At 39.6% G+C, this 23,488-nt stretch overlaps 1 protein-coding gene across 3 annotated transcripts in view; it reads left to right on the top strand.

The window, feature by feature from the left end:
- The window catches only part of grm5b (glutamate receptor, metabotropic 5b), an 81,480-nt gene extending 58,434 nt beyond the window's left edge, over positions 1-23,046 (top strand). For all 3 annotated transcript variants that reach the window (XM_040008698.1, XM_040008700.1, XM_040008699.1), the window contains exons 7-18: positions 595-830; positions 1,604-1,725; positions 3,538-3,662; positions 3,755-3,923; positions 4,224-4,350; positions 7,179-7,296; positions 7,403-7,589; positions 7,764-7,922; positions 8,622-8,747; positions 9,482-9,664; positions 10,230-10,396; positions 13,990-23,046. In XM_040008698.1, the coding sequence (XP_039864632.1) occupies positions 595-830; positions 1,604-1,725; positions 3,538-3,662; positions 3,755-3,923; positions 4,224-4,350; positions 7,179-7,296; positions 7,403-7,589; positions 7,764-7,922; positions 8,622-8,747; positions 9,482-9,664; positions 10,230-10,396; positions 13,990-15,070 (2,800 nt within the window). In that variant the 3' untranslated portion in view covers positions 15,071-23,046. The remainder of the gene's footprint in view (positions 1-594; positions 831-1,603; positions 1,726-3,537; positions 3,663-3,754; positions 3,924-4,223; positions 4,351-7,178; positions 7,297-7,402; positions 7,590-7,763; positions 7,923-8,621; positions 8,748-9,481; positions 9,665-10,229; positions 10,397-13,989) is intronic.
- The last annotated feature ends 442 nt before the right edge of the window (positions 23,047-23,488 follow it).

The raw sequence follows: 23,488 nt of genomic DNA, 5'->3' as shown, positions 1-23,488 counted from the left end.
AACTACGAGGGGAAATAAAGGACCAGTATAAGATTCATTAGAAGCTTCCTTGATAGCACATGTATATACAGTTAGATTTATACATTTTTGGGCAGTGAGACTTGCCTCTGTACACCACCACACTGGATTTTAAAATCAAACAATCAGGATGTAACTGTGCAGTGCAGAAATGGCCATTCTCTGTGTGATTTAATGGAATTAGATGACATGAAAAACTGTCCAAACTCCAAAGCGATCGTGGGAAATAACTCTGTGGTAGTATTGTGATAATATCAACTACTGACATTATTTTCATTTCTCCTAATATTTCTCCTGCAGTCTTGCATACTTGAGCTGCATTTTGGCTGTCTTGGCACAAAAAAATGCACCAAATGTGGAGATACTGTACTCTACAAGAACTCCTCCTCTGCTTTTGTGGTGTTCCTGCAGGGCTTTCTTGCTTGTCTGTTTTGATTTTGATGTTTGACGTTGGTCTTCTCTCATATTATTGACATCTGTTACCCAAAAATTCAATCCTGTTTGGATGTGAAAAAGTGGAGCACAGATAATTGGACTGAATTAATTCTAGTCATCATTTTATTTGTATCTCTGCAGTGATGGATGGGCGGACAGGTATGATGTGACAGATGGCTATGTTAAGGAAGCGGCCGGCGGGATTACCATCAAGCTCCAGTCGGCTGACGTGAAATGGTTTGATGAATACTACCTTAAACTTCGTCCTGAAAACAATCACAGAAACCCTTGGTTTCCAGAGTTCTGGCAGCATCGTTTTCAGTGTCGACTAAAAGGTCACACGCAGGAGAACAGCAAGTACAACCGCACCTGCAGCAGTAAGTACAGACAGAAATAGAAATACAGTCAAAAATAGACTGCCGTTATTGCACTTGAACATTTTTAATGGTGGAGTTACTATAGTTTACATTAGGTTTGTTATTGGTCAAGTCCCTTTACTCACATAAGGGATAACACCAGAAATTTACAGCTGTGCTTGAATACTGAAAGAAAAGAGAGGCTGTATTGTTGGCAGACAACATATATTGTTTTGAGTCTGCATAACAGGCCACAGTACCAATCTGCATTTCTGTTGATAGGTTTTTGTAATGGCTGCTGTTAATGCAAATAACAAACAAAGAGAATGTGTGAACACACAGTCAAACACCTACACACAGACCACATGGATGCACAGAGCTTTCCAGTTCATCTGCAGCCATCTCGTGTGGCTGTGAGTGAACCCACCCTTTATTTTCAGCTTCTATCCGCCCCCATGTCTTTCTCTCTCTGTTCCTTTCCCCCCATTCATAGGCAAAACAGTGTGTGAGCGTAGCATCAAAGGGACCCGTGTCTCATGTATTCTAATGAAATGGGACGTGAAATACAAATGAACAGGACACAGACAGAGACAGAAAGAAAATGAGACACGGAGGTGGAAAGTAACTGATGAGGAAGAGGAATGACAGCAGTCTTTGATGTTTGGGGGGGGACAGTTTTTTCATAAAACCTAAAGGGGATATTAAGAGTTTCCCTGATGTGTTTTTTTTCTACCTACTGTTCCTCACTAACCCAACTGTCCATTTCCCCCAACTCTACCCCTTCACCTCTGCAGAGCGAGAGTCACTTCGGCAGCAATATGCACAGGACACTAAGATGGGATTTGTCATTAACGCCATCTACTCAATGGCATATGGCCTGCATAACATGCAACGGTCACTCTGCCCAGGTTACAAGGTAGGTGGTGCTCTGGTGGATGAATAAGGAGGGGTACACTAAGACATACTACAGACAAAATGAGGGTAATGAAGAGATGGAGAGGGAAAATAGCAGGACTTACAGAGCCTAAGTATTGATGCCATGGTACAGTCGCCACGCGGCCCATTTTTGACTTGTTATCACATTATGTAAGTTGGTATCCAAAAGTCTGGGAACACCAGTAAAGATCCTTCTCCAAGGTCTTGCTGAGATTTCTGAAGGGTTTCAGCAGCGCCTGTGGAGCAGTTACTTTACTATTTTCAGACTATTTTTTGAGCTCATTATCTGTGACAGCTGTTTTCCCCAAACATATATTTATTTCCGCTGCAAAAGTAAAACATGTTACAGGAGCTTTCACAAACTCCTGCAGGTTAAACTGGGCTGATCGAGCAGTTTCTATGGTGATTACATATAAGAGACTCTCAGCAAACTCACCAAAACAGACCACCAGCTTAGCAAGACTAATGGAAAAGGACTAAAGGATAAGAATTCGATGTAAAATGGTTACATTTTAGGTCCTGTCCTAGTTTGCATTTGGTATTTAAAGCTCTAAAGATTTGTGCAAATACATCCCATACTCTTAACAGGTAAAGAAAATTAATTAATATATTAATTATTTCCTGCTTGCATCTCCACACACAGCACTGTGTTACTGTGATGAAGTTACTTTTTCATCTCTTAGCAAACAAAGCTTGTTGTGCTGATGTTCTGATGATGATGTCCTGATTGTGCTCTGAACAAGTCAAATGCCATACACTCCCTCTCAGACCTCAGGTCTAGCCATAATCTAATGCACACTTAGTCTTTCTTTGCTTACAATAACAGTTTTACGTCTGATGCTATCACTTAGTTCTGATGCCACGATTCCAACTTTCAGCACACTACTTAGTAAGTAATGTTTTGCTAGAAAATTGAGGCGCAGCTAATAAAAGGTGCAAAAATGCAAGTGTGTTTGCTTGAGCAAGCCTCTAGCTGTCATGTTTCAAAGAAAGGAAGAAACCGAACAAGGAAAGCTGACCTTTTTGTAAGATTTTATTTTGGGGCTCTTTTTAGGCTTTAGTTTTGACAGGACACTAAGTGGACAGGAGAGAAGGGAGGGAGACACTTGAACCAAGGCTCCTGCAGTAGAATTTCAGAATTCGGCACAGCTGCTCAAACTTGCGAGCTACATCACTACCCAAGAACTTTTTTTTTTAAAGAGGTTTACACGGAAATATAATAGACTTTGGACCCCACTTTGCATTTATTCAGGAAAATGTAAATTAAAATGATGCCAAACACTGATAGTATATGTCAAACTTCGTATTCACTTAGAAATTCAGAAAACAAAATGCTAAATTTTAAGTATAGAGCAGCACGATTCTGTATTTTTGGCACCAAACGGCGGTGCTGCTTCACCTCTACATACTTTGTGGGGATGACTTAAAATTCATTAATGCAAAAATGTCAACATGGGCTTAATTTTAACTAAACTTTATGAGATGATTGTGAAAATGTTGCACTGTTTGGCTTGCATAGAATAGGCACTGCATAGGAAACCATACTGCCACACTGTCCTTCTCACTTTTTCTAGAATGTGGCGAGCCGACTCACCTCAACAGCTGATTGGTTAAATTTTATCTTTACATTGTGTTGCTTCCAAAGTACAGTGAACATGTTTTGAGAATAATAATTAATTGAAAGGCCAGTTGTACACAATTTACTTCCATAAAATTATGGAAATTTATGTTGTTAAAGTTGATAGTCATAACTGTTTTTCTGGGTGCGACATCACCATCTATGTGTTTTAAGGGCCTGTGTGATGCCATGCGACCCATTGATGGGGCTAGACTTCTGGACTTTTTGATGAAAACCAACTTCACCGGTGTGTCAGGGGAAGGAATCTTATTTGATGAAAACGGAGACTCACCCGGCAGGTAGGTGCTTTAAACTGTGCAGAGACGTCATAGATCTCTTTGGAGTGCAAACAACCTCCCACTGTTGTTCAATGTGCACCTTTTGTTAACAGGTATGAAATAATGAACTTCAAAAAGATGGGGAAGGACTACTATGACTACATAAACGTCGGCAGTTGGGACAACAGAGGCTTAAAAATAGATGATGATGAAATCTGGCCCAGCAAAGAGAGCGTGATCAAGTCAGTCTGCAGTGACCCCTGTGACAAAGGGCAGATTAAGGTAAGATGAGTAATTTTCACACAGTAGACCCGGAATTAGATTAAAATAACTGAATAATAAAATTATTAGTATGATGAGTGTTTGAGGAATTTTCATTATCATCACAAACTGATTTGTATCATGTTTACGTTACCAGCCTACACCTCTTTCACCTCAGCCTGTATTCTACTTTTATACCAGACCTCTTTGCTCCTCCTACAGATCATTTATGTGACATGACTGAAAGTAAAGCTTCACATTAATACAGTGGCTTCGTTTGAACTCTGCTTATGGCGTGAGTGCGTATTCTGTCTCCTTCAGGTGATCCGTAAAGGTGAAGTGAGTTGCTGCTGGACGTGCACCCCCTGCAAAGAAAATGAATTTGTGTTTGATGAGTACACCTGCCAAGCCTGTGAGCTGGGCTCCTGGCCTAATAATGACCTCACAGGTCGGTATCTTTACCTGCAATCTCAGAAATACCCCAGGGATCATAAAAGATATAAAGAATATTCACATGATGGATTTTTTTGTCTTAATCCAGCCTGTCAGTGTGTATTACATATTAGCATTGCACAGGAAATCCTGCACAAGTTACCCTAGAGAGAGAAAGTGAGAGGCATCCATTTACCATACCCTCCTCTTCCCTCCTCCTAGTTTCTTCTTCTCCATTCCCGTTTCCTCCCAGCCACTCCCTCTCTCTCATATCGTTAATTTGTTACCAACATGGTCACTCGTGTTTTAATTATTCTGCAACGAGAGCGGCTTGCCATGCAAATACACTTCAGTTGCAATGAAAATTTATTTCCTCTCCATTGCGTTCGAAGAGGTTGCATATTGCCTTGTTGTTCTTTCAGCTTCTCATTATACTGCACGCTAGCTCCTCACCAAGCTCAATGATTAAAACATGAATTGAGCCCTGCTGAAAATTCAGAGGGAGCTTCTCTGTCTGAGACAGAAGAATCTTTAAAAACTGAAACAGGGAGTAAATCAGTGCGAAAATGATCAGCAGAAAGCTGACAGTGGAGAAAGAAGATAAAGGAACGGAGGCTTAATTGGGGTTATCCGTGTGTTCGTTAGTGTTCGTGACTGTGGGCTCAGAGTGTGTGACTACATGCATGTGTCTCGTTTCATCAACAATAAGTGCTGCGTGTCCCCCTGCAGGGCTATATGGAACAGTAATAATGAGGTGTAAACAAACTGCTTGCCCTGTTCCACCAGCAGACATTTTGATCTTTCTCCTTGAGGCCAAAAGAAATCTGAGGGAAAAAAAATATTAAAGATAAAAAGGGGAGGGGGGAAAAGGTAAAGGAGCAGAGGGAAAAGGTAAAGCAAGGTCTCAGCTGACAAGGACAGAAGCAAAGTGGGAGCGAAAACCATTGAAAGGATATGGAATAGTTTTTCAGACAGCAGTGGAACAAAAACAAGAAAAGACTGGGAGAAAAATAAAGTCACGGTGAAAGTGGGATAGAGATGAATAGAGGCTCCATCATGAGCAGCAGCAAGGGAGAGTGAAAGAAGGAGAAAAAGGGAGGATTAGCTATGGGATTTGAGCCTCTTCACTGATTGGTAAAGTTCCACAGTCTGAGTCTGAGATTGTTTGAAAAACTTTATTTTGACTGCTCACTTCAAATGGTCACTCTTCCTTTCGTGCACCAGTTTGGTTTATAGTCAAGCGTTGCAGCATTTCCTGCAGGTTCCATGAACTAACTAATTATCAAATTGCTGACTTTGCAAATGCTTTCTGACTGCTCTGAGAAAGCCCACGAGGAGAAACACTGATCTGGGATTTCCCACCCAGCATCTAGATTAATTGGAGCTAAATTTCCACCCACCTCACGTTGTCATTAGTGGGTGGTCTTGAGCTTGTATGACTGGAAAAGACAGGTACTGTAGTTATTGTTTTTGAGTTTGTTTATTATGTGGAACAGCTGTATAGGTATAGATTTAACAGCATAAACATAACATCACAAATATTCTTAAGATGACAAAGAAACAGATACGGATACATTACATTATTTTTAATTGTATTTCAGAAAGATTTTAATTTGTTTTCATTCCATTAATATTTCACTTTGGGCTTTTCAGTCATTTCAGTCTGAAAGTCCTGCCTGACTTTGCTTCTCTGTTTGTTTACTGGCCCTTTGGCTCCCATTTATGCTTTTGTTTACGCCCTTAGACCTAACCTCATTACTGATTTAATAAACTTTGTTAACCATGTTAAATACAAAGTTTATGGATTTCTTAAGTTATTTCTTTAATGATCTTTTTCTCTGTTTGCATGCAGAGAAAATGGAAGAAAAAAAGGTTAAAAAATAAAATGTACAGGGGGCAGAAAGAGAATTAGAAAGAGACTATTTGCATTTCTTCCCTCTAAAGTATGTCTAGACTGACCAATAATTCAGCAAGCATTAAGACGGCTCGTAATTAGAACTGTCCCTTTAATTAATGACACTTTATCTCCTTGCCTATGAGGAAGACAGAGATGGAGGTAGAGAATTATAGGAGTAGGTGGGAGGTATGAGGATGAGGAGAGATAAGGAAGATATTCAGGGAAATAGAAGCAGGCAGAGTGATGGATGGATTATTACAAAGAAATGGTGAGCAACAGGAGACAGACAAGAAATGGTGAATGACAGGGAAGGAGGAAGAAAGACCAGGAGGATGGATAAGAAGAGGAAAGTGAAGTACAAAGACGTATTTGTAAAGTATTATTAGAAGTAGTATTCCAAATAGCAGTGAAGGAGGTGCAAGGGAAAAAAATAAAACTGTAATTTGTGATAAATAAAGGTCCCATAGTTCAATAGTGGAGAGATTTCATACTGATAGTAATTAAACAGTCATCATCTCATTTGGGCACCTACACCAACAACCCCCTTCCTTCCTCCCTGTTTGCTTCTCATGCTTTTTATACTAAATCAGACCCACATCTGTATACAAAAGTTGCATACTTTGCAGGCAAAGCTCGGCACAACGGATAACTCGCAAGCGTTTCTTGCCTGGAGGTCTAACATGTACAACTCTAACCACGACGCAAGCTGTTGGACCTTTAGAAAGCAACCGAAGTCCAATTTTATTCAGAATGGTTAAAACTGGATATAAGAAAAAGAAAGTGTGAGAATGAGCATAAAGTAAAGGCTGAACAATAGTTTGCCATTGTTACCTAAATCTTATTATCCATATATATTCCTGTGTGTCACATGTCAAGTAAACTGATGATCAGTGAATAATCTTTTCTGAAAAAATACATTAACAAACTGATGTCCCCCACCTCCCCAGGCTGTGACCCAATACCAGTGGAATACCTTCGATGGGGAGACCCTGAACCCATTGCTGCTGTGGTATTTGCCTGCCTCGGTCTAATGGCTACATTTTTTGTCACTGCAGTCTTTATTAGGTAACATATCCCTTTTATTTCTTAAAATCATTGAATTTTTGAAATTGTTTTCCTTCCTGTTTATTTAAATTCTTGCTTGCATGTCTTTATGAATGTGGATATTCAGATTCCGGGACACTCCAGTCGTGAAATCTTCCAGTAGGGAACTGTGTTACATAATACTGGCAGGTATCTGTTTGGGATACCTGTGTACCTTTACCCTCATAGCCAAACCCCACGTCATCCATTGCTACCTCCAGCGACTGGGAATAGGCCTGTCACCTGCCATGAGCTACTCTGCACTTGTCACCAAGGTAAGGCCTGAGTGAAATGGTGGGTCCACAAGTTGTGAAAAGTGTGCAGTTAATGTGTTTTTCATTGATATGTCTGCATAATAACAGTGAGTGCTCTGTAGGAACGGAGAACGCAGATTGCAGCATATTCAGTATGTACTATATGTCCTGATGATGTTTGGAATCTGACCCCAGACAAACCGCATTGCTCGGATCCTGGCAGGAAGCAAGAAGAAGATCTGCACAAAGAAACCTCGCTTCATGTCTGCCTGTGCTCAGCTTATCATTGCCTTCCTCCTCATACTGCTACAGCTGGGCATCATTGTGGCTCTCTTCCTCATGGAGCCCCCGGAGGTAGGCTCTGTGTGTTTTAATAGAAAAAATATCATCAGAAGGAGGAGACAAATCAGAAGATAAATAAAATAAAACAAAATAAACAATAACCAGAGGATGTTAAGTTTGAAATATAACAGATTGCAGATTTGCCCTATTAGAAATTAGGAGAGTGTCTTATTGGATTTTTGTATTTTGAGTTCTGTTAAATGTGTTAAACTACTTCACCGGTTTCACATGTTTCCTCAGGTGTTACACTGAGCATCTGATTGTCAACAGAAATTTCACTGATTATAAATAATTGATTTGATTGGCAGATAAAAGGCAGTAAGAATTCAAACAAGACCAAAGCTTAAAATGTTAGTGTATACCCCTAAATGGATGTAGCCTAGCTGGATATTGAGACATCTACTTGTAAGTCTGTAGTTGTTCAATTTAAAATTTTCTGACAGCACATATAATTTGTAAAGTTGATTACCATCACATTTGGTTCTTATCTGCTGAAATGCCTGAATTCATTTTCAATAAACCAATAAATATTGTGCATCAGAAGTGGGCAGCATAATCATGAAATGTCAGTGAAATTACTTCCATAACTGTAATTTTACATGCCGCCATTGACTTCCTACGGTCAATTCTTATTTGTATTAAAGACGTGACAGCAACAGTGTTGTCACACTTTGGATAACACGCATGTCACGTTTCCTCTGGTGTCTGCAGGTCATCCACGACTATCCCAGCATCCGCCAGGTCAACCTCATTTGCAACACCACTAACCTCGGCGTGGTTGCCCCGCTGGGATACAACGGCCTGCTTATCCTTAGCTGCACCTTTTATGCCTTCAAGGTACGAGATAGTGTTTGTCACTTTTTCCCATTACCACTTCAATATCAAAAATACCTGTGACAATTTTGCATTATTTCTATAACACAGTATCGAACACGACTGAAACATGTTGTTACAACTGGTAAAGCTGCCAGTTAGAGGCCAGTTAGAGAACTCTAAGCGCTGTTGACATGCAATAAAAGTTCAGTGTGTTGTTATCCGTAGAGATACTCTGTATGAGTGTCTCTACATATGAGGAGGTTTACACAGACATAATGTGAAAAAAAACGATTAAGCCACTGTGGTTTTGCCTCTCTAAAATCTTTTGGCGGCAGTAAATGAAATTATGTTACCCCAATCAAATTATAAAGTCAATGTTGTGATTATCCATGACCAGCGGCCATCCATTTTCTGCGGAGTATGAGAGCAGAATTGTAAAAAGAGACAGAAGATAAATGCACTGCACTTCAAACAAATAAATTAACCGAGTTTTAAACACAGCAGCTGAGTAAACCAATTTAACTTTGGAGGCTGAGGGTAAGGACCAAATGCCTCACCTAATTCACTCGCACAGATCGGTGTGGCCAGCAATAAAATGACAACTGTAAGGGGTTAAGAGTGTGTATCGCTGTATATACTGTAAAGAACGTCTACATTTGCTTTATTATTCTTGATCACAGCGAAATGCACAACAGCAATTGTGAAGGGAAATGAAGGAATGTTTACTTATGCTTCTCTTTCTTTTTCCCTCCAAGACCCGCAACGTCCCAGCTAATTTCAATGAGGCTAAGTACATTGCCTTTACAATGTACACCACCTGTATTATCTGGCTGGCATTTGTACCCATCTACTTTGGCTCTAACTACAAAATTATCACCATGTGCTTCAGTGTCAGCCTGAGTGCCACTGTGGCTCTGTGCTGCATGTTTGTACCCAAGGTAAGGTTGCATTGCTTAAATTGCTTTTCATTTCATTCTGATTGCTTGTCTGTTGTTTTTATGAATATTACCTGAATCCGACTATAGTTGTAATCTAAATCTGTGCATAAACTACATTAAGCTTCAAATGACCATTGCAACAGAGCTCACTGTTGTTCCCCACCAGTTGTGAGAATTTGAGTCAAATATTTGACTAGATAAATGCTAAGATTCAAGAGAACATCTCTTTTGATATTTTAATCACAGATGTTTCAGCACTTGTAATATCAGGATCTAGATTTTCTCGTACAGTGTCACTACAGTAAAAAAAAAAGCCTAAACAAGAAATTCAGTCAATCAAAAATACTTAGCAGAAGCTTCTTTTGAGAATTTTCTTTTTATAATATGTTTAGAATATTAAGGTGAGTCATGAGAGGCTTGATTATTATTCTAAAAAAAAAAGATTAAAAGACCAATTTGTGTAGCCAACGCAATCAAAGTCTCTCCAGAAATTTGCATAGTGCCGTTTATCTTTGCAGTAAATGACAACAAGTAGTCACTGTTCATATCTAACCGTTTCCATCAGGTGTACATCATTCTGGCTAAACCAGAGCGTAATGTGCGTAGTGCCTTCACCACTAGCACGGTGGTGCGCATGCATGTGGGCGATGGCAAATCATCCTCAGCTGCCAGCCGCTCCTCCAGTCTGGTTAACCTGTGGAAACGGAGAGGCTCCACTGGAGAGACACTCAGGTATTTCTGCGTGTGTGGATTGTGTGTACCCAAGAGGCTTGTTGACCAGGTTAATGCCGGGTTGCTCTTCCGTTATATTCCAAGGCACCATTTCTCCAATAGCCCACTCTGAGACTATTTATGGTGTGTGCATGTACGTGTGTGTCGGTGTGTTTAAGCTCTCTAAGAGATTGATTCTCTGAACTCCATCGAGTCTGCCTGACTGTTCTTCTGACCCTGACATGAACTGCAGACAATTGCCTAATGGAGATACAGCAAAGGAAGAGATTGGAATGAACTGAAGAAGGGTTAAGGAAAATACTAAAAAGAGAATTATAAATGGAGAAGAAGATGCATAGAGAGAGAAAGAGAGATGAAGAGGGGAAGTGCTAAGAAAAGAAGAAAAGAAAAGGGTAAAGGAGTAGTTTGATCAAAGAGACATAATAGCTTTCACACCCTGCTTAAGGCCATCCACAAGTCATCTACAGTGACAAGGAACCGATCAAAAGACACAAAGGGAGTGACGCAAAGCCACTTGCCCGAAATGAAAAGGGGAGAAAAAATAGACAAGAAATATTTTTGTTTGTCAGCAGGTTCCTCCAGCACACCCCGCTTGGCAAGCAAGATTTCAATCACACTCTTATATGAAATGTCACAAGTGTTTCCTTCTTCATTCGCTTTACTTTGCTCTTCCCCTTTTCTCTTATGGTCCTGTAATCCTCTGTGGGCGGTGATAATTGGCAGAGGGCTGTCTGTCTCTTCAGTGCAGGGCTGGAAACTGTTGCCTTTGAGGTGCTGTCATTGTGTAAACTGAACAGACACATACAGACATGAGTCCAGCAAACCCAAGGAAAAAGAAAAGACATGTTTGACTGATGTCTGAACTGTGGAAAAATACTGGATTTACCTTCAGGACATTCTCAGAAATTAAGGGAGTAAACAGACCTTAACAGGGTTCATCGACTTGTCCCCATACATGAATCAGTTTTGTTTTCTGGTGGAAACTATTATAAATGTTCTACCTGGAATCTTTTCAGTGGGTTCTGATAAATAGTGATAAACCTGAAATCTTCAGTGAAAGGTTTAAAGTTTGGAAACCAAACATTAAAAGTAAGAAACAAATGTGATTTGAATTTTGCTCGTCTCATTTTAAAAATTGGCTCCCTTACATCACAGGGAGCCAAATCTGGCGGTGGCAAGCAGCAAGGGTGTTGTGTGGTCAAACTATTCCTGCCTTGTTCATTGCACTGAGAGCAGGTGCATGATGGCTTGTGGTGTTATGTGCCAAATGTTCTTCTTCGGATGCCCACAGATATCACAGTAGTAATATGTGTGGTGAAAGTGACTGTAAGAGTCAAATTCAAGGTGATTATCCAACAAAAAGAAGATGAGTACATTCTAGGATGTGGTCTTTATCCAGTGCCCTTTCTTTGGAGGCTTGGACACAATGGACTATTCCAATATAAACTGCTGTTACCTCTGTGGGTAGTAGTGTGAGACCCAGCTCTCATCAACAAGCTGATTCCTTCATAAAAAAAAAAGTCAGTTTCAGATAAAAGTTGATGTTTTCTCTCAATCTGTAATTTAGATTTAAATAAAATCTAAATTACCTTAATTCTGTGAAATTTGTGATCTTTCGTAACTTCTGTCCAGCCTTTAACAGATCAGAATTCATATGTAATAACTTGATCTGCGCCATAATAACACAAATGACATGCAAAAGTAATTAAAAAAAACATTGTAGGGTTTTTGAATTTAGATTTCCTAATATTTCAGTGAGTACCCAGTAAAGGTTTAATGATAGATGATCACACTTTTAGACAAATGTGTGAGTAAGTGTGTGAACAAACCTGTAAGGGTGTAGGTATTGATCATAATTGAATTGCAAATTCCAGTGGAGCTGCAAACTTCACTTGCTTCAGTGCAACATCACCACCGGTGATGCTCCACTAGTTTCAAAGCAAATATTTGTCTTTTTGGTGGCATGGATGGCTCATACTTCTATATTGTTTTAGTAACTTCTGTTTATGATTCTTAAAGTGGTTTCTCTCTTCTTGTAATGGCTCTGGTAGAACCGTAGCCCCTCAAGAAGCCTTCCAAAACCCCTATTTCTAATAGGATCAAATTTAAGATAAGATAATCAACTCTTTCTTGGCTTTGTCAGGTTTGCTCAATCAACATGCCTGGCGTATGGTTTGTGTGTGTGTGTGTGTGTGTGTGTGTGTGTGTGTGTGTGTGTGTATGTGAGTGTAAGCATCACAGCCTGTGTGTGGGTTTGTGTGTCTCCAGAGTGATTTCAGTTCGTTTCACTCCCAGCCATGGCGGTGTGACTTTTAATCAGGAGTTCAACTTTAGATTAATCACACTAATTAACCTGACAAAGGGATGGAGGTGGTGGTAAGAGGGTGGAAGCGCTGTGACTGATGTGAAGCGGGGAGAAAAGTAAGCTGGAGGAAGAAATAAAAGCAGGATGAAAGAACCTGACAGAACACTGAAGAACAAGCTACTGATTTTATAAGCTTTAAATTACTACGTTTATAAAGTCAAACTGGTTTCTTTGTCCGAGTAAAGGCTCCATTTGGATACATTTTTATATATAGTATTAACTGACAGTACTAATCAACACAGACATGTGATAAAGAAACAGTCCTGTGAAGTACTAAATGCACTGTATGATTCAATCACTTTCTTTCACAAATTTCTATATGAGTTTTCTCAGATCGTCTTGCGATTTGTTCAGATGCAACTTTGTAAAGTTGTGCTTCTATGTTGTTTTTAGAGAAGGGGCTTTCTCTTGGCAAACCCTTCCAAACAAGCTATACTTGTTCAGTCTGTTTCTACTTGCGGTGTGATTAACTTTAACATTTAACATGTTAATTGAGGCCTGTAGAGTCTGAGATGTAGCTCTTGGGTTTTGGCACATATTCACCTCGCCGGGGCATTTATTCCTGGGAAGACTGACAATTGTTTTGAATGTCTGTTAGTTCTTCTTCACTGTGGAGGACTTTAAATTGTTTGAGAATGGTCTCTTTACCATCCCAGATTGAAGGGCACCAACAAATGTACAACTAAGAGCATTGTTGATGATATTTTCCTCCTTGGCAATGTGCTGCCAAGACTTCTGTTTTAAAAGAATTGTTCACAATGGTTAATGATCAGTTAATCAAGTGGATTTGATTAGCAACACCTCGCTGCTACTTATCATCTTAGTTCCTGTGGAAGCAGTAAGGGTGTACTTAGTTTCATACAAGATCTCTACCTTTCTTTTTCACACGACTGTTAACAAGAAAGACTTAAAATATTAATGAGCAGCATAATGAGTCGAACTGTAGGATAAACAAATGTAAAAATGAATTTAGCAGTGCTATCTTGGGTTTGGAATGATATACAGTGTTGTGTGCCATACAGTAATAACAGAACCACAAGCAAATCCTCTGAGTAGAATATTAAAATAATACTTATTATTAATGCCAGAAAAATGTGTCTTCAGTTCAAAGAAGTAAGAGAAATGTTTGTAATCCTTTAGACAGCCTTTTGTCAAACTGTGTGCATGCACAAAATAAATGAAATCTTTCCCCATCACTCTCTTGTCTCTTTTTCATCCTTTTCTGTAGCTCCAATGGTAAATCAGTGTCGTGGGCACAGACAGAGCGCAGCAGTTCACGTGGGAACCACCTGTGGCAGCGTCTGTCATTTCACATCAAGAAGAAAGAGAACAATCAGACTGCTGTTATTAAGCCTTTCTCCAAAACCCCTGAGGAACATTACTGCAGTGGGGCTGACCTGCCACCACATGTCCCTCTGCCCTCACTCCCGTCCATGTCCTCTCTCCCCACTCATCTTGACAATGTCACCGACAAGACCCTGTATGAGCTCTCAGAAGCAGAGGAGCGCTACTCGATCACATACCGGCCACAGACGCCTTCACCGATCAGCACAGTCAGCCAGAGAATAGGAGCGAGTTCGGGAGAGGAGCCTCAGATGGGCAGTATTCCAAAGTATCCGAGCAGCATCTGCAGCGCCGGCAGCGGCAGCAGTTGCGGTCCTCCCAGCAGCGGCTCTATTGTTACAGGGAGTGACGGTAGATTGGTTATTGTGGACGATCGCCCAGGGGAGCCCCAGAGTTCACTGATGGATCAGATCAGCTGTGTGGTTAACCGCTTCACTGCCAACATAACGGAGCTCAACAGTATGATGCTCTCGTCCTCCCCATCACACTCACACATGCAGAAACACACACCTCCATCTCCTCATCCCGCCGACCCCTATCTGTTACCCCGTGAACTCCAGATGCCCCCGACCCTCACCACCTACGCTGATGTCCAGCCGCTTCCTCCTGTTGAATCAAGCTTTGGAGGCCGGGGTGGCTGTCCCATTCACTCTATGCCTCATTCACCTTACCCCCTGCCACCCCCTCACTCCCAGGCCTCCCCGTCCCGCTCCCCCATGCGAGGGGGTCAGCTCACCTGCCTCACCGACTCCCCTCTGAGGAGGGCAGAGTTGGAGGAGGAGCTAATCGCTTTGACTCCTCCGTCACCCTTCCGTGACTCTCTGGCTTCCAGCAGTGGCTCACCTGTCTCTGAGACAGGTCTTTGTCTCCCTCCAGTCCCGTCCCACCCTCCCCCCTCACCCCCTTCGCCCAGATACACCAGACTGACACTCAGAAACTACAGCCAGAGTTCATCCTCACTGTGAGGCAGAGATGAATCACAGAAATGAAGAAAGCACTCAAAAACAACACAGCTTGTAAACAGAAGAGATAATGGGTAGACAAATCCATTTGCTCGACAAATGTAGGACAAGTTTGGTGAAGACACCAAACTGTGTTTGTGTTTACATGTTTGCAGTGAGTTGCGAGTCTAAGAAACTTGCCCATGTTGTATTTTCTTGCCGTTTCTCACGAATGTGGATGGAAAACTGCAAAATTGGCCACTATAACTTTGAAGTGTTTTGGCACCAGTAAGGCCAGGGATCATTTGTGAGGGTCTGAGGCTACTCATCATTGAAGTTTGGGTAGTGGCCTTAAGGTAACTTGGCTATCAACTAATTAGAGACTGTGGATGTGTGTGTGTGTGTGTGTGTGTGTCTGTGTGTGTGTGCGGGGTAATGTGAGTGTATTTTTACTGTATCTTAGTTAATCAGATGTGATGGCAACATGACAGCAAACAGTATTGATGAATAAAGACTCCTTCAGCCTATAAGAATCGTCAGAGGCTATCAAGGGCACATACATTGGCTCGTAGGCACATTTACACAGGTGCACATTGACAAACACAACTGTGGGCACACTGATACAAATACAATGTAAGGGAAACACTGTAAATATGTATGAGGTTACAGATTTTTCTTTGATTATTAAATCCAACACGCTTCTGACAAAGTGCATTGCATCAACAGTGTTGACATATACAGGCACTATGTTAAGAACCACCTTTTCATTTATTCAGCTTCCCAATCTGCTCCAAGCTATTTATGTCCCTGGTCCCTTTCTGTCTCACGGCTTTCTTTTATCCTGCGATCATTTCAGTATTTTCTACTCTTCCAATTAGTTTTCTTCAGAAGTTTGAATGTATGTTTTCTACATGACTCCTGAAGCTGTTGGGACCAAACCTTTTGTAGCTTTCTGTGTGTGACTTGAGAAAGAGGACGACAGAGGGACTGAAAAGACCAGGCCTTGTTTTACCATAAACATCTTAGTCATTAAATGAGATTCAGGTGGATCATTGGCAGACGTCTGATCTCAAAGCTAAATGTTGATGTGTGACATTTAACACTGCATTTTGCGAGGCTTTAGCTGGATCCCAGTCATGACATTTTCTCTATACAATATGTCAGCAAGACACAGTCGCCCTGTTTTATCACAGACAGTGCTCTGAATGCGTTTAATTGAAATCACGGCAATCTATAATGTCAGTGGGTGCAAATTGATAGATTCAAGCTGGGGAGTGTCCTCCTCAGCCACTATGAGGTCCATCTGTTGCTCAGGTGCTATGATTTTTATTTTTTTTTTAAACAAAGGTGGCAGAACAACCAAAGATGTTCACAAAAATTGAGCATTAGGTAGATTTTTTTTAAATGTTAGGTTTACTTAATACACTGCTGCCACATTACTGTTAGTCTCACAAGACCATACTAGTTGACTGTTGATGATGACTGACATCCAGTATAGCCAAATAAAAATGTCAGTGATGCAGATCCAGGAAAACACAGACTTGAAAATTACCCAGACTTCAAGTAGTATTGACTTAAAGGAATACTTCCTTATTGTGGAAAATTGGCTGCGGTTACAAGAGCAGGCAATCGATACCACTCTCATGCTTTATCTGTCAGGTAAATGTAGGAAGTCTCTGTTAGTTGCCTGGCAACCGTGTGGTGATGACAATACTTCAGGAAGTCATGGTTAAATAGAAGCAAGATGCAAATGATCCCCTACGAAATAGCAATGTGTTTTTGAGATTTGACATTTTAATTATTGAATTAAGACCAAGACAATAAGGCTAGTTGTTTCTTTACCGCCTGTAGCTTCATGCGGTCAGTATTCTCACTTCAGTAAGAATTTAAGTCCATTGGTTTAGTCTTTAAAGTCTGGCTTCGTGCCATATATCCTAGACTGAGGAAAATGTGAGTGAACTCAAAGTGTTTGGCAACAGTAGTTCATATATTTGCAGGAGATCAGATTTGGCTTTTTAAGATTTTGGGTATACCTTTAAATAGAGTGTTCTTATATATGTGCCAACGCCTGTACCTGGAGGAAAAATGTGCCACTGAATATATTTACTAAGATGCTTTTGAGAAACAAGGCCTTGGCTTTGTTTCAGCTCCTTCAACCGAGAAAATCAGTTGTTGCAAAGCAAAGCAAAAAACACAAATACAAAAAAAATTAAAACCAGGAGGTTTTCATACACAACACGAGCAGTTTTTTAAATACATTTTATCTTCATGTGGCGTGTATACAGTGTGCACATACCATTAAAGCGATTACTAATTGGACCGTTGATAAACACAACACACCAAAAATAAGTGCTGCATTGTTGTCCATCATGATAGTCCACAGTCTGGTTCCTCCTTTTTGAGTTTACTTACGAATTTGTGCTCTACAGTAGCCAGCAAGAACAAACTCAGACAAAATGACTCTGTAAATACTAAGGGCATGCAATGACAGTTCTGTTTTGTTTCAGATGAAAGTACGTTTATTTACATATCAGCAAATGTTAAAAAAGAAAAAGAAAAAAGAGATCTTTTTGAGCTATCTTATAACATACAGTACCAATATGTGTTACGACTACAGAAACTGTGTTACTACTCTGAATGTGTGAGTGACCATTCCTATTCAAATGTCTTGTATACATACAATATAATAATATTAATATGACTATTGTGCCAAAGGGGTTAGGAAGGGTCTAGCTTACTCAGTTGTGGGTAAATACGTGGTTTCTTAAAAAAAGATGTAAATGTAAAACTATTTATATTGTTTTGGATATTTTCTATATAAATACTCCACATTTTCCAGTGTAAAAGCAATATTATCCATCTGTACACAAGGTGCACATGTTAAATCAAATCAAAACACTGTTTTCTGGTTCTTTTTCATCATTCTTTACTCTGTGGAGGACAATTGAACCAGGAGGAGGGTGGAGAGATTAGTTGAAAATTTTCTTTGCATTTTGTAATCTATATTGAATGAAATTAGGACATTTGTTGATTTCAAATAATCAACAAATGTGGGGTAATTTCCTATTTTTGCAACGTTACTTACTCAGTTTAGAGTCCAGTTTGTTTAAGACATGGCTGCAGATTTAGATCGGTAAGGACATTAACTGTTGGTGCCATCATTTGTTGTACTTTTTTGCTGCTTTTTGTGTGGGGTGAACAGGTTTATTAAGTCATAAACCTGATGTCGTGTCTCCTTAGTGGTATGCATCCAAGTCAAAACAAGAAAATATTTTTTCTTTGGTTCCCAAATGGAAAAATACACACATGCACACAACAACAATCTCAGATTATTGCTCAGAGGTTTTTGTATATGAGAAAGAATAAATCATCTAAGATCTTCTGAATATAACGTCAGACAAAATTCGCCCCTCTTCTTCTTCTGAAACTGCTGCATCACTACTGCTACAACTACTCATTTAATTTTAATAATCTGTGTCCTGACCTGTTGTTAAAAATTAACCTGCCCTATTGTTGAGCTTTTATTTGGGAGGAGCCCATTAATATGCCGTATAATGCGCCGATAGAGTAACACGGAGCTTGCTTCAGCACTTCAACTGCGTGTTATCCACCCCCCTTGAAAAAGGCATAAGAGCTACCCCTGCAGAAAAGACAGGATCAGTGCTTGCATCAGTTGCTATCTTATTCTCTTTAAGTTCTGTGACATCACCTTAAATCTACAGTAGAAAAAGTTAGCATCATGGGATTTTTTTTCCAGGTGAAATTGGGGAACTCTAATTCACAACAAATGCAGAGCAAGCAACAGAAAACCAGACCCGATCCTGCCTCCTGAATCCCAAACATGATGGTTCATAATAATCTAGCATGAACTCAGTTAATGATTGTTCTCTTGATAATGGTGATGACCATGTTCAGCAAAATCTTGATTTCCTGTTGATGTCCCCCCAAAATGTGTCGACTAAGTCTGATAAATGCACTTTATAGAATTGGACTGATAATCCCTGCGCTTAAAAATATCTTTTAATCCAGATGCGGTCAGCTGCCGATCAAAATGACACAGTCATTTTTCATACCTTTTGGATGAAAATATAAAATCAGTCGACCTGTTATCAGGACGATTCCTGTTGCTTCTCAACCCATATATGCTGATTTAGAGCCAGATATAAATATATTATAATCTCCTGCGATGCTTATTTTCCTCTGTTGATCATAATGTGAGGAAAGCCTCAATTTTAAACGTTTGCTACTCTACTGAATTGCTACTGAACAGAATAAGGTTTTCACTCTGAGGTCCAAGAGTGGTGCATTTAAGCTGACCCTCACCACTGACTCTTGCAGAGGGAGGCATGAGAAAAAGCATTATTTCTCCATTAGGGATGAGTTTGACTGGGAGTGCTGTGTGGCGGAGCAGCCTCTCTCACTGCCTTGCTAGCAATTTTATTTAATTTGGTAACAGGGGGAAAAAAACGAGTAATGTTTACTATGTAAACACCACACAGACTTTTGGTTGTGTACTCTGACAGGGCATGTCCAGAGAGGTTTGCTTTGTCACTATAGTACTTATATTGTATCGTGATGACCACCAGTCTGAGTGCAGTTTAGTGGATGTTATAAATAATTTAACTCTTAAAAGTGTTGGTGAAATCTTTCGAGGCAGAGAGCAACGAAGCCCTCTTCTCTTTTTCTCACAAGCAGTTATATAGTTATAAGTAGTTCTATCTGCTCTTTATTTTAGCTTTCTTATTGGAAGTCAGAGATAGAAATTGATACTGATTATTTCAAGATAATTCTCAGGCCTGCAGTAGTGTTGCAAAAAAGAAACATTCCTCAATATGACTGAATGATCGACCAACTGAGTTGAAAGCTAGATTGCATTTTCAGGATAAAATAACAGCATTTAGACTCTAAACTGTGCTGTACAAAACATTACAAGATGAATATCAGCATCCTGAATGTTGGCTTTTTGGAAGCGTTTCATGAAACTACTTTTGCTGCAATCGGCTTACTGAAAACCGAAGCGCTGAAGGTGGTGAATTAGATGTCTTAAAAATCAGTGACTGTATTTTTGTATGTTTGTCTGAAGCTGCTGGTCTCATGTTGCTTTTGTTTGTTTGTCTTTTTTTCTTTTCTTTTTTTTTTTTACTGGAGGATGTGCATTTTGATATTTTGGTATTTAGGTAGTCAGTGTGGTAATGTTGTTCCGAGTATAGAGGAATAATTCATACTAAGAGGTTAGGTTGTAATATTATACTGATAAGAAATGAAAGAGAAGTTTGAGTATTTATTTATGTGGCTTAAAGATTTGTAAGGAAGTGAAATACATTTTTAACCAGGTCAGTGTTGTTTTTAGAGCATTAACGTTTTACATACAGAGCAGGAGGCTGTGGAATTTATGAAATATACTTCTTTACACCCAGAGAATTAAACCAAGCTCTGAACAGCACACCATGTGACGGTGACTTCCTCTGTAATTATTGTGTTTTTTATATTCCTCATTTGTGTCAATCTAAGCTTGGATCACCGCAGTGGACATGAAAACACAAGAAAAATCCTTGTTAATGCCCCTGCTTCAAATTCTGATGAGGTTCTATTTGCAGTAGAGTGTGTGACACTAGAGCGTTCGTGACATAAATAGGATGAATGTTGCCTACAGAAGTGACGTTTACATTTTTACTGCTCACTTGAGATAGTTGAGGCGTTGGTGTCTGATTGCTGACTGATCTGTTGTAGTGACTTTTTACAAGCTTGTAAGCCAGTATAAACATTTTGTGTTTTTCTGGAACACTGAGTCTGATATTCTGAGCAAGAAAAATACATTTCATTTATTGACAAAGGAAGCTCATCTGCATATAGATGAAGGGCCTGTGTTCATCATCATCCAGTCTCTTTACATCCCAGATTTATCAAAATCGTTATTCAGCCAAGCTCATCGGAGCAGTCTACTTTAAGCTTCATTTTGATAAAGAAAGATGATGGGTTATTATAAATCTAATTAAACAGAAGGAGCCGATTTATCTGTACTGAGTATGTAGAACCAAATATATTTTTTCTATATATACTGAGAAGTTTTTAGGTACTCAAGACGAAAACATAGCTACTAAAATTAAGATTTATGATGGATGTAAATGAGTTTTCTTATTTATTAACAATATATGAAGGAAAAGTTCAGCTTCAGTTGCAATGTAACCCCAGGTTCCTCACAGCACTATTCACTCGAGCTTCTCCACTCAGTGCCAACTTTTTCTCATTGTATTTTTTTGAATGGGTGGACAAACACTGCGAAAAATCTGACTGAACCACAGTTACGTCTGTTATTGGAAAAAAACAGCAAGAAAAGTTTTCATAAGCTGTGTACCTGTGCCAATATCTTGATATGATAACAGTGGATCAAACTGATCATTTCCTAATGGAAAATGGCAGTGTTTATCCTCCCATGTGGATTCGATTGTTAGTGGAAAACTTTTAAGTGTGACTTTATTTTTGCTGTTTTGTTTTCATTTAACTCGTGATGTTAAGAACTCTAGAATGTAATTCAATGCTATGTATGTAATGAAAGATGGTTTTATCTTTGGATGGTTGACTATCATTATTATTATTTTCATTCAGTTGTGTAAAGTGTCAAATATAAGAATATGTGGTTCAGGCTGTTTGGAAAATACAGTTTGTTTCTCAGTGGCTTTGTTGTGGGTTAGCGAGAAGTGATGTGAGGAGTTTGTTCGTGTCTGCTTACGGCAGATTTTATTACTCAATTAGTTTTAGCCCAGCCTCAGACGCAACAAACACAAAGGTTTGTGGGACTGGATTCCACACTTGTTTGTTGCTGACACTGGAGCTTTGTTCATAGGCTTTTTAAAGGATCCCAGAAGACCTGGAATAGATTTAGCCAAAGCGGAGTTTTTCTCATCTCCCAATTAATTCATCTTTATGTCTTCTTCCAATCGGGCTCACGATTACTCTCATGAAGGCCTTTCTCTGGGCTGATCTTTCACCACTGGGGAATAGAAAAAAAGAACAAGGAGAGTGGGAGTGTTAATCAGTTGTTTCTTGTTTTTTTTTTTTTTTTTAATAAAACAAAAGATTTTTCGTTAAAGGGTATAGCAAAAAACAAACAAACAATAAGGGAGGTCTTTTTCTTTCTTTTTTTTTAAGAATAGCCAGGGGGAGAGAGGCTTCAAATTGACATCCAGTGTGGATGAATTTTGTTGTTGTTTTTGAGCAATAAAAAGCACAGTTAACATTGTATGATCGAATCATTAGCCAGTAAGTTCCATTTCAAAACCGCTTAAATTTGGCACAAATCTGGACACACCTCCTCAGAAATATGTTCACATTATAGGTGATCTGTGTTTTAAGAGCGCATGCATCATTGTCCTATGCCTCCAATTTTTCACTGCCGTTTTGCTCTGCTTACGTTTTTTTTTTCTCCTTGGTGCCATAAGTGGGAAAAGCTGATGAACAAAGATGAGTTGACAGGCAGGAAGTGCAGATGCATTAAAGGGATCACCGAAGAATCACAAGCATTGAAGCCTGTGCTTCCAGGAAGCGACGTGAGCTCTAGCAGTTAGGTCAACACAAGGCAGCTGTAAACTCGCTGCACATCCACATACCAGAAAAATATCTCTTTACTTTTGTAACTGCGTCGGGTGATGATGGAACGTACAAATTCACGTTTTTGTTGTGCATATCTCCTCTCGGCAGAAACACTGTGCTGCCACAGTACTTTGGCATTAACTGGTCGATTTTTAAAAGTCACCAGTTTGACTCACTGTAGTCAAACGCCCACCAGCTGGGCACCAAGAGACAGCCTGAGTAGCCAGTTCAACATGGAAAAAATGCACAGAGCAGTCTTTAACTTGCACATATGAGTCACATATGGTTTGTTTGGTTTTTTTCACTGGGCTATAACACATGTATTTTGGTACCTTTCAGAAAATGTGACCACCATGCAGCAGTGCTGTGGAGTCCAAGAGGAGAAGGGTTGTGTGGTTTGTGGGGGGGGGGAAATGACAAAAAAAAGTCTTTCTTTTTATGCCATTGATAATCATTGTGTAAGTGTACTACAAAGTACCTTTGAATCAATATTGAAATTGTTATTAAAAAATATGACTGACTTCCTTGTATCTTGACATTTTTTTACATATATTATTTTGGATTTACAGTTTGTACATATAATATGAAAGATGTGAGAAAAAAATAGTTGTGCATTAAGTGAAATAATTACTTTTAATTAAAGGGGTCACTGCAAGATAAATAGTGAAAAGTCAGCAGGCCTGTTTTTGAAGATAAAGTAATATACCAACAAATAGTTTTTTGTGTCTAGAAGGTTTGCACCGGCATGGTGCCTGTATGTTATGAGTGTGCATGTTGTTTCCAGGTGCTTTGGCTTCCTCCCGCAGTCCAAAGACATGCATGCTGGGCTAATTTAAGATTCTAAATTGGCCG

Source organism: Simochromis diagramma, unplaced genomic scaffold, assembly GCF_900408965.1.
Source record: "Simochromis diagramma unplaced genomic scaffold, fSimDia1.1 OVJJ01000344.1, whole genome shotgun sequence".
Taxonomy (NCBI): domain Eukaryota; kingdom Metazoa; phylum Chordata; class Actinopteri; order Cichliformes; family Cichlidae; genus Simochromis; species Simochromis diagramma.
This window is presented reverse-complemented; position numbering and strand designations above follow the sequence as displayed.